Source organism: Polychytrium aggregatum (genome assembly GCF_025602895.1).
Source record: "Polychytrium aggregatum strain JEL109 chromosome Unknown BJ171scaffold_12, whole genome shotgun sequence".
Classification (NCBI taxonomy): domain Eukaryota; kingdom Fungi; phylum Chytridiomycota; class Chytridiomycetes; order Polychytriales; genus Polychytrium; species Polychytrium aggregatum.
The window spans coordinates 224,229-240,787 of NW_026516214.1; the positions used below are offsets into that span (position 1 = coordinate 224,229).

Here is a 16,559-nt window from a genome sequence, read left to right on the forward strand (position 1 = left end):
TCGGTCTCGGCCTTCGATCCCGATCGCTCTGCGAACAACCAGGCATCGTCACCTCTCAGTCGATCGATCGATATCCCACTAGCACCACCCTGCGGCCACTTGGATTTGCTTTCCGGAACACCCACCATCGACCCATCGAGTGCAGCCGCAGCATGGACGAGCCGTCGATCAAAGAAGCCCGCGAGACTATGGACATTCTGTACGAGATCTCCCAGCTGCTCAACACCGGGCTTGACCGAAAGTCTCTTGGTCTGTGTCTTTCGCTCTGCGAAAGCGGAGTCAATCCCGAGGCTCTTGCGGCCGTCATCAAGGATCTGAGACGAGAGGGTGCATCCGAAGCGACCGCTCCCTCTGGATCAAGGCCTTGAAGTATCAATCCAGTCCACCGTTCTGCAACCGGATAGTGTCGGCTATCCCGGCCTGTCCCTTTCCACGCCATCTGTCGGCCCACACGCTGGTCGTGCTGTCCCTCGTCGGTACGGCGGCGCTGTCGCTTGCCGCATCCAAGTCTGTTCTCGCATACCACACCATGAGCAGGACTGCCCAAGGCTGATTCCTGGTGCTGGAAAGATGTGGGCTGTGGACGTGCGAATTCAAGCAGTCCTGACTTGGTCCTCACCCTGTCCGCGCGCCGGGCCAATATATTGGAATGCGCATGCATTTTTGACTGAAGCAGTCTCAGCTGGAGCATCGATGCGGATGAGTGCGAGTTTCACTGCAAGCACCCCGGGTTGCATTTACTCGAAACCCTTCAACTGCTCAGCCAACACGGAGGTCAAGCGGACATACGAAAACAATCAGGATCCGTCATGGCGCAGAGCAGCGAGAGCGTATTCCTTCGGGAACAGTGACTGCTGACGATTCGTGTGGCAGCGCCGCTATGAGTTGGTTGCACCCGTGCCAGACAGATGATTCGGCGAGTTATGGAAGAGCGCCTTCCACATGAACGCCTCCGAGAGCAGGAGCTCAATGTCTTTATCGTCCCATTCGCTTGTCGGAGGATTTTGCAGGAACATCATGATATCCTGTGGAGGACGATGAGGACGTTCGTGAGTATCGCAAGTGCACCGAGAGGTATGGGACATGTATCGTCGCCACAGCCAAGCGTTGGGGAAACATGGGCCATACCGGGAAATCCATCTTCTTGAGCTGGTCCTTCCATTTGATCAGGAATGCTGCACAGACATAGATGTGGAACTCCGAGAATCCGTCGGCGCCTTCGGCCTGGGTTGCCATAGATCGGTCCCTTGCGTTAGCGACCGCTTTCGACATCGGCAAAGATGTGCGTCCTCCAGATCCCGGACTCACTCGAAAGGAGACGAGAGGGCAGACGCACCTGGTAAGAGTCCCACATCCGGATCGTATTCTTGAGCGATATCTCTCGCATCAGAAGGCAGTTCATCCACCGGAATGAAAACTGTACAAACTTGACTTCGTGCTGTTGAAAATGGTTGTAGAGCGGCGCTGGTGGGGAGATGAATCGGCACCGGGGGGGAGATTCAGGCACAGGACTCAGCCAGGTGTCCTTGGCGCTCGCGGTCGACCGAGCTTTCCTTTCTTCCAATACATCATCTGGTCTAAACAACAGCTTGTCTCGTCGCCCTACCGTCGATGCGGCTGATCAACTCTGCCAGTCGGGTCATCTGTCGCTGAATGCCTGGCTGTCCGTGCGTATAGTTATCCTACACATACGAGCGACAGTCAGTCAAGAATCGGCGCGAGCTGCAAAACAGATAACCGTATCGGTCCTATGTTGCCGGTTCCTCAGGGCCAGTACGGCCACCTTGAGCACTCGGTGGCTCCCAGTAGTCCCTCTCGCCTCTCAAATAGACCTTGGTTATGGCAAGCGCATTTTCGCATTGACTCACCTGAATGCCGTCCAGGAGCTTTGTCAAGCACCAAAAGCAGTCCGCCTCAACTTCCGTCAGGGTTTCCGGCTTGATCTTGGAGACATCGGTCTTCTCGACATCTCCCGCTGTGTCGATAAACCAACGAGGATGGTCCGGCAGTCAGCGCATCGGTCGTGGGATGCAAAATACCTCCTTGCCGCCGTGTCCACTGTGGCAGGCGATCGACGAGTACGAAGTGACGCAACGCAAGACAACACGAGCCGCTCGGGTCGGCTTCCAGGACGCATCGGATACCCACAGACATAGGATTGTAGATAGACTTGGAAGAACGGGGTGACGAGGTCGTTGATGCCCTGTACGTAGCCACTGGCGGGGTGTCGGATGGCCCAACAGTACAAAATCCTCTCTAGCGCCTGTAAGAAGCATACCGAATAAGCACATGTCGTTCCAGGTCATTCGCTGCCATCTCCATCAGCATCGACATCGGCATCGCCTTGTAGTGCTCATGATGAAGACGGCCGCACCTCTTGGATAGCTGTGCTCTGATATAACGGAATCGTTGCGTTGGTCCGCTGGACATCGATGTGGATCTAAGTGACCAAGATTCATGGAGTGAGTGTCGAAAGAGAGCGATGTTGCTTGAGCGAACCTGCGGGTCCCAAGCACCCGCCCCGAACCCGCATGGCAAGAGCTTATTCTCGTACCTGATGTAATAGCGATTGGTCCAGTCCGGCTTTGCCACGACCAAACGACTGGGCCACCGACTCCTCGTACTCCTTTCTCTTCCTCGTGAGGGTGGCTTCTCTCCGATCGGAATTACACGGGAGGTAGTTCTGTGCAGCATTCGCAACAAATGCATGAGCATGCAGGTATGCAGCACTGACCGGCGAGCGACTCTTCGATCGGGCCGGCCCCGCAGCCAGGCTCGCAGCTCGGCTCGCGGCCCGGAATACAATACCATCAACAGCTTCCAGACAGTAGGCCGGATCTCCTCGGGTATGCCCATCCAGCTGAGTTTTCGTAATTGGTCTGCATACACACCAAAGATGTGGTTAGTGCCAGACGCCGCGACCTTCGCCGCACAGCAATCGACGTCGTCCGATCAGAGCAGCAGCAAATCGTGCTTCAACGCACCAAGATCAATATTTGGCTGCTCGAGAAGGGTCCGGAACTTGGCATAGCGTATCTGCATGCTGTTTAGCTTTGCGATCTCGCCAAGCATCTTGGACTCCTCTGACCGCAAGATTCCGATATTGAAGCAGGTCGGACGTCAGCGCACATCGATCGATTGGTGCGGTCGTTCGTCAAGTCACGCCGAGGCAGCGATCCATGCAACCGAGATAGGATAGTTGTGGTGGTACCAGAGATATTGCGAGAATAAGGGGTGTCGCGTTGCGATGGCGAATGATGATGCCGATTGTCGAGTTAATATCATCGTAAATCGCCAGCTGCCGGGTGTCCGGCATTGTACATCGAGTAGCGGACCGCAGGGGATCGGGGAGATGCCGCATGCCCACCTTCGGTCATTGGACTGCCCTTCTTTGGAGAGTTGTCTATGCTGCTCCTGAGAGCGTTCGATGATCCAGCATGGCTGGGATTCTTGCTCATATCGGCCAGCCCACCTCCAACCATCTTTGGATCGGTTTTGCGGACTTCGATCTTTGAGTCCCACTCGTCGTCGGTAGCAGAGAGAAATGCAGCAAACTCTCTGGAGCTCTTGTCGGCTTTGCTGTTGCTATAGGCCGGTTCGGCAAGATGCGGAGCGCCTCTGAGCAGCCAGCGGGACAGAGAGCGAGAGAGGGAGATCAGCGAAGGATGTGGATCGGCGATGACGATCAGGTTGATCAGCACAGACATCCTCGGACCAGACCAGCCCTGGTTGTGTACTGCCATTCTTCTCCAGTTGCACACAATCGGAGGGACTGGTCCTCGGAAACTGGTCAACCGATATGCCGCTGTACCTGCTGCGATCAAATAATGTGCGGAGCATCAATATCACAACCGGCAGTGCCCGGGCAACCGAATGGGACGAACAGATCACAGCGGCAGATATCCGAGGAAGGACGAGAGAGAATTTAGATGACAGCCTGTTAACCCGGAGCTTGCAGACCCCGGAGCCGAGAGGCCCAGCGGAGGCGGAATGACCAAAGCAACCAGGGCCTTTCAACCATCTCCATCCCTCCCTCCATTCCTGGCACTTTCTCTGCATCCCGCCAGGGAGACCGAGCCGCCGCCGCTGCCGGGAGCACTCATACACAGTAACGATTCTGCACAGCATAGCCGGGCAGTATGGCCGCTGCGACAGAAGCCCACCTTGCTCCAAGGATTCCAGCGCCGAGGCCGATTCCAGAATGCGAGCTAGTGCCCTTGGAAGGAGCAGTCGTGGAAGTGATTCTGCGCAAGCCCCAGACAACGAGGTGATCAGATTCATGCTCCTCTTCAGCCGAGGGCCGATGGGCTTGACAGCATCCACATCAGCGAGACCCACAGCGTCTGCGCTCAGGGTACGTACTTTCCAGGGAGATGAAGACTGTTCTTGAACCAGGTTGTCTTCCTGAACGTATGGGCCACAGAATCAGACAGCAGAGTTGAGGCAGCAGAGCCGAGGCAGCAGGGTCGAGGCAGCAAAGAGAGACGAGGATTGTTAGCGCCGATCCCAGCGACCTGGTGTAATCGTCACCCTGCTAGTCTCTGCAGGTGCGTTGCCAGCATGCGAACAGGTTCTGATGTCATCGGGAGTGGGATGTCGGGCGGATGCGACGATGCAACGAAGCCCTCGATGTGCTGGCGGTATACATGAAACAACGCCCAACTTGAAGGCAGACGGCGAGCAACGATGATGCCCAATGGAAATCAGCAAGTGCCGTCTTGCGTTACTTGGATGTGGTGTCGGGATGGGCTTCTGAACGAGAACGACGAAGGATGGTATCCCCTCGCAGGAGCCGTGCTGCTCGATGTGTCGACGCAACTCTCCAAATGGGCAAGTCTGAGCCAGCATCGACCAAGAGTCTTCGCTGCAGCGCACACAATGGGTCTCGGCCGTGAAGTCCTCCAATCACCCCAGCCGCCTCCACCAACGGCTTGGCCATATTGTGGCTGTTGGACCAGAGTTGCTGCTATCGTCTTGGGTGCTGCTTGGGTGGACGACTGGTAGGGATCGCAGGGGGCAAGACCATGCGGGCACAATCGGGCCGATTTGCTCGAGGCAGAACCGGGGCCAGGTCAGACGGACGAGAGACAAGCGTCGCAGCGGATTTACCTCGAAGAAGCTGCGGCGTTGGGATCATCGGTAATCATGTCAGGCATTGCGCTGTTGGCGGCGAGTTGACGAGCATCAAAGCCTGCAGACATGCAAGCGCGAGGAGGGCGACGACTCGGGCGGGCCAGCGTGGCCAGCGTGGCGAGGCTGGACTGACTCGATTCCCATGCAGCCAGATGCACCGGGGATGCACTGGGATGCACCGGGGATGCATAGGGGCAGCCGCATCCAGGCTCGAGCATGGCATGTGCGGGCTCGACTACCCCACTCGCATCTCGCCCTCCCTCAAGCCCGGCGCTTCGCTATACACATCGGACTGTATTTGTGCCCCGCAGTCGAATCTACAGCCCACCAAACAGCCCAGACACCCAATACTGGGCGGGCTGGGCCTGCTCGTCGACCCAACAGATCCCATCTCGCAGCAGCTCGTCCTGTTTGAGCAGAGGAGATTCGGGATGAGTGCTTGCTCACGACAGAGTGCCCGGCGGACATCTCAGCAAGCTCGAACGGGCATTGGACGATCTGCGGCTTCACGCCGGATTTCTGGATGTATGAGGGCTGCTGAGGCAACTCACCAAAGCCTGCTGGACTCGCTGCGTTTCCCATCCCAGTGTGCTGGCTGCCTCGGCCGCGGTTGTGAACTGCCCCATCTGCAAATGCCGGGTCGGTGTCAGTAGATCCGGAGATGCGAGCCAAGCGCAAGCATGGGTCCGATGGGTGCATCATACAAACCACCAAGAGAAGCGTGCCCAGGTCCGAGTTCAGCTCTTTGGGCACACTGATGACAACTCGCTTGCCGCCAACAGTCACAATGTCGAACCCGCTGCCCAAAGCCGCCATGCTCTTGATGCTCTGGAGAATGTCATCTCTAAATGAGGTTGCGACGACGACGAGGAGGTGAAGATGGTCAACGACGGAGAGCAATGCCATCCAATGCTATCCAATGCTATCCAATGCTATCCAATCCCATCCAATGCTATCCAATGCTATCCAATGCTATCCAATGCTATCCAGCGGCTGCGATGTGAACGTACTCCGAGATGGGCTGGGAGGACTTGCCCCGAGTCCTCTCCACCAACCGTTTGAGTTCGGTCAATTCGATGACACCGCCATTCTTCTCGCGAGTCGCCAGGCAGCACTCGGCTATTTGGATGCCGAGCTCATAGTAAAAGTCGCCAAACCCAAGCATTTCTGTCCAGAACCCCTTCTTTGCTGTCGGAGAGTCAGCAAGCGGCATGTTAACCCACGGGGGCACCAAGGGCAGCAGCATGATTCCGGCTGCTCAACCCGCTCGCCACCAACCGGCCGGCGATTATCGCTGGCAACGGCGAGCCATTCATCCAGGCAGACACCGTACATGCAAGCGGATCGACACCGATGTTGTTGCACATTCGTTGAAACTGGGCGCGGAATATGGGGTCTCTCTGGATGTCGGATCGGTGTTTGACTGCAAATGCTTCGAGGTGGGTCTTGAACGAGGCAAGTTGGGCCTGGAGCTGGTGAACCGTCGTGTGAGCGTAGAGTGCGATGCTCCAGATAGCCAGTGCGTCATGCTTCAGATTGCCCGGTGTGTCGGCCTCGCAGAGCCTACCTGCTCGAGCTGCTGGACAGCCAGCGCATTGCCGGCGTCCCGGAAAGCCTCCTGAAGATGTGGGAGGGAGGAAGAGTCGATCAGAGCAACCGCATTAGACACACAGAGCCCCGATGGGCATCGGCAGCAGAGTCGAGCGAACGGCGACCCTCACCCGCTCCTGCGTCTGCCGCTGGAGGCCGCTGATGCCGATCCGCCTGGACATTGTTGATGAGGAGAGAGCAGGTTGCAGCAAGAGCGCCGCGCCCGCACAACTGACATGCGCGATTCGATCCCAGTGCCGACAATGCCGGATCACTGCAACCTGGCGAATCACAGATCATATGTCCGGGAAGCGCCCCGCTTTCTCCTGGATATGGTGCACATCTCTTTGGGCCTGGCTGCAGCACGGATGTGTGGATCTTGCCGCAACGAGAAGGTCTCTCGTTTGGTCTCGATACGCTGTATCAAGAGTGGATCGAGACCAAGATACATATATACGACTTCACAGTCGAGGGTGCTGCAGTTACATTCCCGACAGGCTGGTCGGGCAGATAGGAGCAAGTTGCTAGAAGCGAGAAACGACAGAGTCATCCCTGGCACAGGTTGCTGGCTCGGACTACTGTTTAGTCTTGGGAGCCTCCGAGGCCTCAGGGATGCCGACGCATATGTCAATTGGGTTAGACGTTCGATAGCTTGGCAGAGAACCGAGATTGTCTGGGAGGTGACTCATCTGGACAGTAATTGGCTGGCTGGAGAAAGGATTGCCGGCTTGCATATTGTATTGTCCCGTAGCCTGTGAATACAGGCGAATACGAGGGTATGAGCACGATACATCGGCGGCGAGAGCAAAAGTCGCAATTTGCCCCTGAGAGCCAGCAGATGCTTACGTTGATGGGCATGTAAGTGCCATATGCCCTCGACGACTCGGGCGGTTGCTGCACCGGGAACTGGCTGGGCAAACGATACGGAGGAGGACTTGCTTGAATATCTTGCAGCGGGGATAGAGTTGCTCCGAGGGAAGCGCTCTGGTCGTTTTGGAGTGTCGCAGAAGCATCAGGCTCGGTGGGGCTGGCGATGGCTGCCATTGGATAGGCTTCGTTCTGTCTCTTGTTTCGGGATTTGAATATGTACCGGAGCACCACCCCGCCTACGGCCAGGGCGAGGGCTGCGGCAGATCGTTGCAGGGTCGGGTTCATAGAATTGCGCAGGGGATATGGATATGATCCAGAGCATGGATGTGAAGGTCTCGAGACACAGCAAGTACACGATGCTGCTGACCAGAGCAATGCCGATGGTGCGCAAGGCTGCCTGACGGAGAGCATTGTTGGCGAAACAACCCCCATCTCCGCGAGAAGCCATATCATGGCAGCGCAAAACAGCCCATATCGCGACAGTGCAAAACAACCTAACTTACCGACCAGACCACCGATGATGCCGGTGATCAAACCGACGAGAGTGGCGGAGCGGAGTCGAGCAAAGTAGGGCCTCGTCGATAATCTATATAGAATGTACCCGATTCGCTTCCATCTATATTGCAGGTTGAGTTCAAGGTTACCGAAACAGCAAGCTGACAGTTGTTGCACTGTGGGTCAGGGCATCCGTAGTTGGGGCTGCAATACACCAACATCGCTTCGTTTGGGGCTGCGGCCGGCGTCAACCGCCAAGACCGCAACGAAAGCCGTGCAAGTCCTGTGGCGAGGATTGCGGGCGTTTACAGCGAATCAATTTTGTAACGGGACATTTACGCACGGATGGCTTGTGGATCGGTTGATGCCGATCGATCCGGCTGAACGGCTTTGATCTGTACCCAAACCAGCGATATTGTGCTTTGCTCTGTGTCTTCCTCCCCCATTTGAGATCTGTCTTCTTGCTGAATTGCAGTGGCTGCATCTGCAGCGACTCGCTATTTCGACCCCCTGTACGATACGGCGCGGCTGCTGTCGAAGGCCGGGTGAACACCTCGCCGAGCCGTCCTTTGCACAGGGGTGGTCGGCGCCCGTGTGACCCCCCACAGTGTACAACGAAATGCCTTTCCGGTTCGCCGGCTGTCCCTCGTCTTTCCCGTGGCAGCATCGCGGACAAATGCTCTTTCCCTGCAGCACAAACAAAGCGTTGGGGCGCTCGCCTCCCAGCCTCCTTCCAGCCGACGCTCTTGTGTTTGGGTTGGTGCTGGTCATGCCCCCCCGCGGCGATTTTGGTGCTCAGATGGGCTTTTGCTGGGGGCAAACCAAGCGATCCTCAAAAGCCGGTGCTGTCCCGCTCGTCCTGCCCGTCCCGTACGCTGTCCCGCCTGCCCTCGCCAAGATGAAGCTCCTCTCTGCAACCCTGTTCCTCTCCTCTCTCTGCCTCGCCCTCCAAGCTCAGGCCATGCCCAGCACCGGCTTCGTCCTGGAGGTGCGTGGCTGCATGCCAACCCAGCCCGCTGATTCCGGCCTGCTATGACCAGAGAAAATCGCACACACTGATGCAGCGTCAGTTTCGTTCCGCAGGAAGCCACCATCGCCGACATCCGGGATGCCTTTGCTGCCGAGACCTTGACCTCTGTCCAGCTCATCCAGGCATACATCGACCGAGCCTCGCAGGAGGTAAGCTGGCTGCAGTGTGTCCTTCTCTACCCGCTGTATTGCATCTTCGCGACCTCCGCCGCTTACATGCCTTGCCATTCTCCAACAGCCCTATGCCTCCCTCCACTCCATCATCGAAATCAACCCCGATGCCGCTGCTCTGGCGCAGCAGGCCGACGATGAGGTGGGTGATCCATGTTCCCAGCCGCCTGCCGCCGACACTCTGCACGGGATCCTGGTGCCGATTACTGACCCGCGGTCACTTGTCGTCGGATGCAATCCATCGTTGCTGGCTTCTTGTCTACTTCCAGCGCGCTGCTTGCAAGCAGAAATGCTGCACTCTCCCGCACTTGCACGGCATTCCCATCATCCTCAAGGTAGGGTCCTGGTTCCGATGCATGGGCTTGCAACTCCTGTCATCGAACTGACTGACCGGAATGTCGATTCAGGACAACATTGCCACCAACGACAAGCTCAACACCACCGCTGGCTCGTTCGCCCTTCTGGGCTCCAAGACCGACGATGCCTTTGTCGTCCAGCAGCTGCGAAGGGCAGGTGCCATCATCTTTGGCAAGGTTCGTCCAACACACCTTCGGTGTCTGGTACGGGCGGCTATTCGTTCCTGCGTCGTCAATGGAGCCTAACGAACCCGTCCGCAATGCCGACCAGGCCAACCTCTCCCAGTGGGCCAACTTCCGATCGAACCTGACCAACACTTCAGGCTGGACATCGCGCGGTGGCCAAACGATGGTGAGTGACATGTACGGCGGCTGTGGATACGCCAGAGGAGGCGTATCGGGTACTCAAGCGCTCTCATAACCCGGAACATCCCAATCCTGCCGATGCTCCCAGAACCCTTATGTCCTCAACGCCACCCCGTGCGGCTCCAGCTCTGGTTCCGCCGTTGCTGCCACGGCCAACCTGGTCACCGTTGCCCTGGGTACGGAGACCGATGGATCCATCATCTGCCCGTCGTCGCTGAACGGCATTGTCGGCCTGAAGCCCACAGTCGGCTTCACATCCCGAACCGGTGTTATCCCCATTTCGCACCACCAAGACTCTGTCGGTAAGGTCACACGGATGGTTTTTTGTCGCTTGTGGTCAGGAAAGGGCAATCGTCACCATTTGCGATCAGGCAACTTGGGGTGCCATCGATATTGTATTGGTCCTCGCCTTGGGACGCGCATGTGAATAACTGTTGTGGATGACCATCGTATCGTCATCTGCAGGGCCCATGGGACGCACCGTTGCCGATGTCGCTGCTGTCCTTGATGTGATCGTTGGCGTCGATCCCAAGGACTCGTCGTCGGCTCCAGGCAAGGGCAAGAAGCCCAAGAGCTATCTCAACTACCTCAAGGCCGACGGCCTCAAGAACGCCAATCTCGGCGTCGTCAATGCCTACTTTGACCCCGTCGGCGATGCATACGAGTACGCCACGGCCAACCAGAGTCTCAGCGCCCTCTCTGACCTCGGAGCTCAGTTGCAGAACGTGGACCCCTCGGCGATGGACGTAAGTCGAGCGGGACATGCAGCATCTCTCCCTGTGCATACAGTCGCATCTTGCCGCCGCGCACACGATCCGGTGCCACTCGACCATGGTAGCGTTGGATACCCAGCAACATAATTCTATGTACTTATGCGTGCATATACGTGCCTTTCCGGCCACACTTTGATACTTGCTTGCATCTCGATCCTGGCGCAACTACAACTTGAATATGCAACCACACGGATCCACGATCTAGATCTCGTTCGAGTTCCCCGTTCTCCTTGCCGACTTCAAGCAGGACATCCAGGCGTACCTTCAAACTATTGGCAACTCTCCGATGAAGAGTCTTGCTGGTGGGTCCTCAACGCACCCGTCTACGCCGGTTGTCGACATCCCATCCGCCATAGGACTCGACGTCTCACATTCGTACTTCCGCTCATCACAGATCTGATTCAATACAACATCAACGACCCACGAGAGGAGAACAACATCTGGGGACAGGTGAGGGTCGGGCACAGATGACTGGCCCTACCGAGGTCGGCGTCCGTCTGCCATGCCTTCCTTCCATCACGCCCATTGTCTTTTATTGTCCCTCATCGTCTCATCGATGCTTCGTCACAGGAACTTTTCTTGCAAGCCGAGGCCACCAACGGATTCTCCGATCCAGCCTACATTCAAGGCAACCAGAACCGCACCACCGCCATCAACGTGTTCACCAAGGTATGGTTCGCTTTGAGACTCGGCAGTGTCTGTGGCACAGCGAAGCCTGGCGAAAACAATCCAAGCACAAAGGCGCAGACAGCCCTGTAAACGGACTTTGGTTCTGCTTAACCACCGTCCCTCCGTCATCTAGATCTTCAAGGACGGCCAACTTGATGCGGTCGTCGCCCCTGGGTTCTCCAACGTCGTCAGCTTGGCTGCAGTTTGCGGGTAGGTTTGGCTGTTCATGTGGCTCACGACAAATGGGACACTCTGATTTGTCCAAGTTTTGAACTCCCGCTCCCACCCCCTCGACATCTGCGTGCTTAACTGAAACCACATCCCTACAGATTCCCTGTCATCACCGTCCCTGTTGGTCGATCGGACATCTACCTCGACGCCTACTTCAACGCGCTGCAGCTGCCCACCAAGGAGTTCCCCGTCGGCCTTGCCTTTGTTGGCTTGCCCTATACTGAAGATAAGCTGATCCAGGTTCGTGGCAATCAAGCTCAGCCGCTTCTCCGGCAGCTCGCCCGGACAGAGTGTGGCTTTGTGGTTGGCTCGATTTTCTATTCGAAGCTCGATCCAGAGTGCAGCGATGCTAACGATTTCCCACGTCTGTGCCCATCGCGCTCGGCTCCTATTGTAGTATGCCTATGCCCTGGAGCAAAAGCTCAAGGCCAGAGCTCCTCCCAAGTTTATCCAAGACATTGGCAAGCCCTACCCTCCTACTGCTTAATCTGCCTTCCTTCCTTCCTTCCCTCCCTCCCGCCACCACCGCTGGTCGCCAAGGTCGTGTGCACTTTGCACTGCGCTGAATATCTCTATGAATATGAATCGCCTCTATGAACATGACTCACCCTATGAACCCCTCCCCGAGGATAACTGGGTCTGCTCTATGATCAATATGCCTCTTGAGTTTAGAGAACTATACGACACTCGGACAATATAACTGAACAATCTTCCAAGGTGCAAAGCATCACTGCGGTGTCTCGTTTTCCGCCAATGTGAACCGTGCTCGTTTGTGAGGGGGCGATATTCTTGGAATCGCACAGTTTATTAGACCATTGTGGCGGCTTCGCGCTCCGCCTCGACAGGTGAGGGGGGGGGACTGGCCAGAGTGACTATTCAGTTTCCAAGATCCAACACATCGCCATGCTGACTGGGAAGCAGGCCAAGAATGTTTTGGATGTAGTCAACGAGCCGCTTGATAAACTGGTCAAACTCGGCGCTGGCAATCTTGTCGGCGTCGTTCACGTGCACTTCACCAACCCGGGTGGCCACCACAGGGCCGATCCAGCTCTTCTGCAGTGCAAGATCGGTCTGGATCCATGTGGCAATGATGGGCTTCCTCTTGATGCGAGCATAGGTCAGCTCACCGCGGCAGTTGTCGGATTCGACATACTTGTTGTTGATGAAGGAAACGATTCCCTTGGATCCGTCGATGCCCGTTGCCATCTGATCGTAGATCTGTCCGCGCATCTGATCCAGATCCATCCAGCTGGCGATGCGAGAAAACGAGGGGGGGGGCGACAAGGACGAGTTAGACCTGATGCAGCCGTTGACTATCAACTCGACCTCGTCCGTGGCGGGGGTGCAGACTCAATAATGAAGTTGATATCAAAGGCGCAGAGACGAAGGGGCGCCCGCGGTACCATCAGGAGCACAGAAGCACTTACGTCTGGAATCCGCGAAGCTGCAGTTCGGCATTGACGCGAATGACAAAGCTCTGAGTCGACCAGCTGTAGCTCAAAAAGACATAATCCACTAAAGCCAAGGGAGATGACGCAAGTCAGGGACGCTGATGCCGCCCAGCTATCACGATCGGATGCAGTCGCATTCACAAGCAGCAACAAGGGACCGATCCAGCTGTCGGCTCAGCCGGTAAGTCACTTGCCTGCTTTCCAGCTCTCCTTGACGGCGATGGCATCTTGAATACTCTTGATGACAGTGGGGCTGGCAGGGCTTTTGATGCGATAGTAGAGCGATCCGCTGAGAATAAAGTCCGTGGCGCCGCTCATTTGGTCGATGCTTCCGTCGTCTGACTCCAGCAGACACGGAACAATCTTCTTTCGATGAAGGTTGGCATAGACCAGACACTTGGTGCACACGCTGTCCGCCATGAACGAAGCCGAAACCAAAGGGATGACCGCATCGGCTGCCCGGATTAGCGAGGCATCGAATTCGATTCCCTTGTGGATGGCCTCGACATCAAGGAACGACGGCTCCTTCGATCCGAGACTCCAGCTGGGATGGAAGGTGAAAGAATACTCGGCGAATGGGTCTGCCGCTTGGGCTTGCTGGAGCTGCTGTGTCAGTCCAAGAGCGGTCTCTACGTTGTCGCGCGACACAACAACTGCAACACTGATGATGTCCTTGGCAGCCAAGGGATCCTGGAGGACCGGGCGAGGCGAAACGCAGTGGTGGAGCAGTGAGTTGAGGGCGAGGATCGATTTTCTCCGTGATTGCTGCCTTTCGCAAGACCATACTCCACCGCCCGTCACAAACTCGTACCTCGTCCTGGTCTTCGTCGTTTGTCGACGCTGAGTTTTCCATATCCTCGATATCCTGGTCTGCGTTTTCTAGAGCGTTCTTTTGTTCCTCGATCGTGGGCTCCTCAATGTTGTCGGCAAGCTCCACGATCTTGTTCAAGTTGGAAGTCCGTGATTCTGCAGACAGAGTCGCAGGCGGGGGCGGGAGGGGCGCTTCAGCCTCGTTGTCAGTGGGTGTGATGAAAGTCGTTGGTTTGGGAGGGACGGGTGGTGGGATCGAGTCCGAGTAAGGCGACGGACTCTGGGATTTGCTGTGGGACTTGGTGCGCGACATTGGGACTGGCTTCGACTTGGTGCGGGACATGGAGACTGGCTCCAGCTGAGGGCGAGCACCCGAGCCCGGGCGTGACCTTGACCGACCCATCGAAGGCGACTCCGCCGCAGGCTCGGACTCAACCGGATCTGGTGGTCGCGGACCCGACATGGAAGCAGGCTTGGGAGGAACAGGCGGCGGACCTGTGCGAGCGGGCATCGGGAGGGCTGGGCGCTCGGTGGTGTCTAGACAAACGAGCGTGCGCATGTCAGCGTCGCGGATGTATACGCAACGGAGGCCTGCAGCGACACTTACCTGCCAGCATGTTCTTCATGGCGTAGATAGGCAGAGTGATGCCGCTCTCAATCTCCTTGCGGATCGTGGCCAGCTCGCCCGCTGCGATGCGACACGAAAGCTGCCTTACAAGGTCCATGCCCTTGCCAGTCGCCTGATCGACTTCGATGAAGGTGACAATCTCAGGCCCCAATCCTTGGAGGAACTGATGCGCACGCTCGGTCGAGATGAAGCGGCGGGAATCGGTGGCATCGGTGCCGACGACCAAGAACGGAGCAATGTCCGGCTTGCTACCAGCTTTTTCTGCGGCCTCGATCTTGTTGCGGTACTTCATCACCACACTCAAGAGCTTCCAGAGCGACTTGGAATCCGAAAGAGAAAACACAAAGACAAGGCACCCGGCGTCGTTGACTCGGCGGTCCACATCCATGTCGTCGACACTGATCTTGGCCACGTCGGTCGAGTTGGTGAACCGAACCACGGCCGAAGACTCCTCGCGCTCCTCGCCGACAACAGACCGCACGATCAGGATGGACTTGGCGGTCTCTGCAGGGCATGGCCGTATCAGGAGGAGGACGACCCCAGTGTGAGTGCTCCGCGGTAGCAGCAAGCGGTCCAGCGATGGCGATCTGGGCAAACCCTCGAAGGAGATCCAATGACCAAGCCACACCGACAAAGCAGGCAGCAGAAGTATCGGCAAAAGGCACTCACCGTTTCGAGGGAGATTCGACTGTGTGGCTCTTCCCAGGGTCTCGATGAGGCCTGGGACGATTCTGGCCATGCAGCGAATCGTGGTGTCAGGGACCCAGCTGCTGTATCGGAGCTGCCCTACCTACCGCCCGCCCTCTTGGCCTTCTCAGCGAGCGGTCTCGCCGTTGCACTGTAGAGTCAACTCGCAACATGCTGCTGCGAAAACGGAGCACGATGCACACTTACCGTTTAGCAATCTCCAGCTTTTGTGAAGCAACAAAAATGGGTGTCAGTGAAAAAATACGCTGGACAATCTGGCGGATGGTGTATTTTCTCGGACTCAGGTCGCTGTTGTGGAGGGTGTTCGGGAAGGACTGCACGTCGCTCTTTTTTCTCATGCGCTCTGCAACGGTGCCGACGAAGACGGGTTGGACAACGGCCTGGAACTGGTCCATGAGGTCGACGGCGTGCTCCCACTGGTACAGCCGAGGCGGAGAAAATGACGAGTCAGTCAGTGGGTCAGGCCGCTGTGCGAGCGTGCGCCTGGCGAGAGAGCTCTAGCTTGCGGTGCAGCAGAACATGCAGTGTAGCCCGGGCAACATTACATCGAGGAACAGCTTTTCTTCTTCGGTCATGATCTGAATGCGTTTCATGTCGGCTTCAGCAATGAGGAGCACAACAACGGACGAGTGGCGGATGCCCTCGACGTACTGCAGATTGACATCGACGCCCTTCCACTTCATGCAAGTGTGGGGCAGGAACGAGTGGACGGGCCGGTCTTGGAATGAGCTCTCGGAGAGCTCGTTTAGCAGCAGGAAGGCAAAGTTTGTGGTTGTTCGGCGTTGGCTACGGGAGGCAAGGAGCAGCTGTCAGAGACATGGACGGGAACTCGGGCACGGACGACGAGCGGGGAAGCTCCGGGATGCAGCCCGCCAGTGGCCATCGCTGGCGATGCGACTTGCCTGATGTAAAAGTCATGAACCGAGACGCCCTTGGTGCACACCCAGGGACCCTTGGTGTCGCTCATGGCTGTTGGAAACGATGGGGCAGTGAAGACGGGGTCTGGAGGAGATGGAAAGTCGAGCAGCCAGCCTCAGAGGACGAGAGATGGTCCAGCAGATGAGGAGGGCGAAGAGGAGACGAGGGACAGGAAGGTTTGGCGAGACAGACCCGGCGCAAGGGAGGGACAGCCGCGGCCGGGAGACGCGTCGCTGGCCACCTGGCTGTGGCTGGCATGCTGCAGAGAGCGGTTCCAAAGCAGCGATCAACCATCACATCAACCACCGAACATCATCCATCACATCAACCACCGAACATCATCCATCACATCAACCACCGA

General features: G+C 57.0%; 5 protein-coding genes across 5 annotated transcripts; 2 read left to right on the forward strand and 3 right to left on the reverse strand.

Moving 5' to 3' along the window:
• Positions 1 to 20: 20 nt before the first annotated feature.
• On the forward strand, positions 21 to 599 carry BJ171DRAFT_498460 (mitotic-spindle organizing gamma-tubulin ring associated-domain-containing protein). Its single transcript, XM_053110374.1, has one exon. It carries the CDS (start codon positions 153 to 155, stop codon positions 366 to 368), a length of 216 nt encoding a protein of 71 aa, XP_052968119.1. The 5' UTR covers positions 21 to 152; the 3' UTR covers positions 369 to 599.
• BJ171DRAFT_498464 (rab-GTPase-TBC domain-containing protein) lies at positions 600 to 5,248 on the reverse strand. The gene is made up of 14 exons (XM_053110375.1): positions 5,110 to 5,248; positions 4,363 to 4,404; positions 4,164 to 4,244; positions 3,368 to 3,621; positions 2,985 to 3,083; positions 2,809 to 2,879; positions 2,555 to 2,683; positions 2,375 to 2,440; positions 2,149 to 2,263; positions 1,869 to 1,975; positions 1,607 to 1,682; positions 1,337 to 1,464; positions 1,129 to 1,224; positions 600 to 1,025 (listed from the first exon to the last, which is right to left on the reverse strand). Exons 1-14 carry the CDS (start codon positions 5,199 to 5,201, stop codon positions 879 to 881), a joined length of 1,503 nt encoding a protein of 500 aa, XP_052968120.1. The 5' UTR covers positions 5,202 to 5,248; the 3' UTR covers positions 600 to 878.
• Positions 5,249 to 5,407: 159 nt separating this feature from the next.
• Positions 5,408 to 6,923, reverse strand: BJ171DRAFT_498467 (EAP30/Vps36 family-domain-containing protein). Its single transcript, XM_053110376.1, has 7 exons — positions 6,855 to 6,923; positions 6,701 to 6,751; positions 6,467 to 6,605; positions 6,144 to 6,321; positions 5,842 to 5,977; positions 5,685 to 5,759; positions 5,408 to 5,540 (listed from the first exon to the last, which is right to left on the reverse strand). Exons 1-7 carry the CDS (start codon positions 6,903 to 6,905, stop codon positions 5,451 to 5,453), a joined length of 720 nt encoding a protein of 239 aa, XP_052968121.1. The 5' UTR covers positions 6,906 to 6,923; the 3' UTR covers positions 5,408 to 5,450.
• Positions 6,924 to 8,986: 2,063 nt separating this feature from the next.
• BJ171DRAFT_580116 (amidase signature domain-containing protein) lies at positions 8,987 to 12,170 on the forward strand (the record flags this gene model as incomplete). The annotated part of the gene is made up of 14 exons (XM_053114013.1): positions 8,987 to 9,076; positions 9,172 to 9,267; positions 9,356 to 9,430; positions 9,558 to 9,623; positions 9,696 to 9,821; positions 9,916 to 9,996; positions 10,099 to 10,312; positions 10,476 to 10,756; positions 10,989 to 11,085; positions 11,178 to 11,233; positions 11,354 to 11,452; positions 11,586 to 11,662; positions 11,782 to 11,923; positions 12,081 to 12,170. 14 exons carry the CDS (start codon positions 8,987 to 8,989, stop codon positions 12,168 to 12,170), a joined length of 1,590 nt encoding a protein of 529 aa, XP_052968122.1.
• A 283-nt stretch (positions 12,171 to 12,453) lies between these two features.
• Positions 12,454 to 16,349, reverse strand: BJ171DRAFT_597727 (uncharacterized protein). The gene is made up of 9 exons (XM_053114777.1): positions 16,183 to 16,349; positions 15,826 to 16,066; positions 15,467 to 15,696; positions 15,242 to 15,303; positions 14,552 to 15,076; positions 13,946 to 14,481; positions 13,329 to 13,824; positions 13,111 to 13,198; positions 12,454 to 12,932 (listed from the first exon to the last, which is right to left on the reverse strand). Exons 1-9 carry the CDS (start codon positions 16,245 to 16,247, stop codon positions 12,560 to 12,562), a joined length of 2,616 nt encoding a protein of 871 aa, XP_052968123.1. The 5' UTR covers positions 16,248 to 16,349; the 3' UTR covers positions 12,454 to 12,559.
• Positions 16,350 to 16,559: the final 210 nt, after the last annotated feature.

What these genes read in the sequence shown, in the direction of transcription:
- BJ171DRAFT_498460 (XM_053110374.1), top strand. Translation starts at nt 153, where the DNA reads ATGGACGAGCCGTCGATCAAAGAAGCCCGCGAGACTATGGACATTCTG.
- BJ171DRAFT_498464 (XM_053110375.1), bottom strand. Translation starts at nt 5,201, where the DNA reads ATGTCTGCAGGCTTTGATGCTCGTCAACTCGCCGCCAACAGCGCAATG. An exon ending in GCAGCCAAATATTGATCTTG is followed by an intron (nt 2,880 to 2,984) that starts GTGCGTTGAAGC and finishes GTGTGTATGCAG; the next exon opens with ACCAATTACGAAAACTCAGC. An exon ending in CTATCTACAATCCTATGTCT is followed by an intron (nt 1,976 to 2,148) that starts GTGGGTATCCGA and finishes TTATCGACACAG; the next exon opens with CGGGAGATGTCGAGAAGACC.
- BJ171DRAFT_498467 (XM_053110376.1), bottom strand. Translation starts at nt 6,905, where the DNA reads ATGTCCAGGCGGATCGGCATCAGCGGCCTCCAGCGGCAGACGCAGGAG. An exon ending in TGGGCACGCTTCTCTTGGTG is followed by an intron (nt 5,760 to 5,841) that starts GTTTGTATGATG and finishes CGGCATTTGCAG; the next exon opens with ATGGGGCAGTTCACAACCGC. An exon ending in AGCGAGTCCAGCAGGCTTTG is followed by an intron (nt 5,541 to 5,684) that starts GTGAGTTGCCTC and finishes CTGCTCAAACAG; the next exon opens with GACGAGCTGCTGCGAGATGG.
- BJ171DRAFT_597727 (XM_053114777.1), bottom strand. Translation starts at nt 16,247, where the DNA reads ATGAGCGACACCAAGGGTCCCTGGGTGTGCACCAAGGGCGTCTCGGTT. An exon ending in AAGAAAAGCTGTTCCTCGAT is followed by an intron (nt 15,697 to 15,825) that starts GTAATGTTGCCC and finishes CGGCTGTACCAG; the next exon opens with TGGGAGCACGCCGTCGACCT. An exon ending in CATGAAGAACATGCTGGCAG is followed by an intron (nt 14,482 to 14,551) that starts GTAAGTGTCGCT and finishes TCGTTTGTCTAG; the next exon opens with ACACCACCGAGCGCCCAGCC.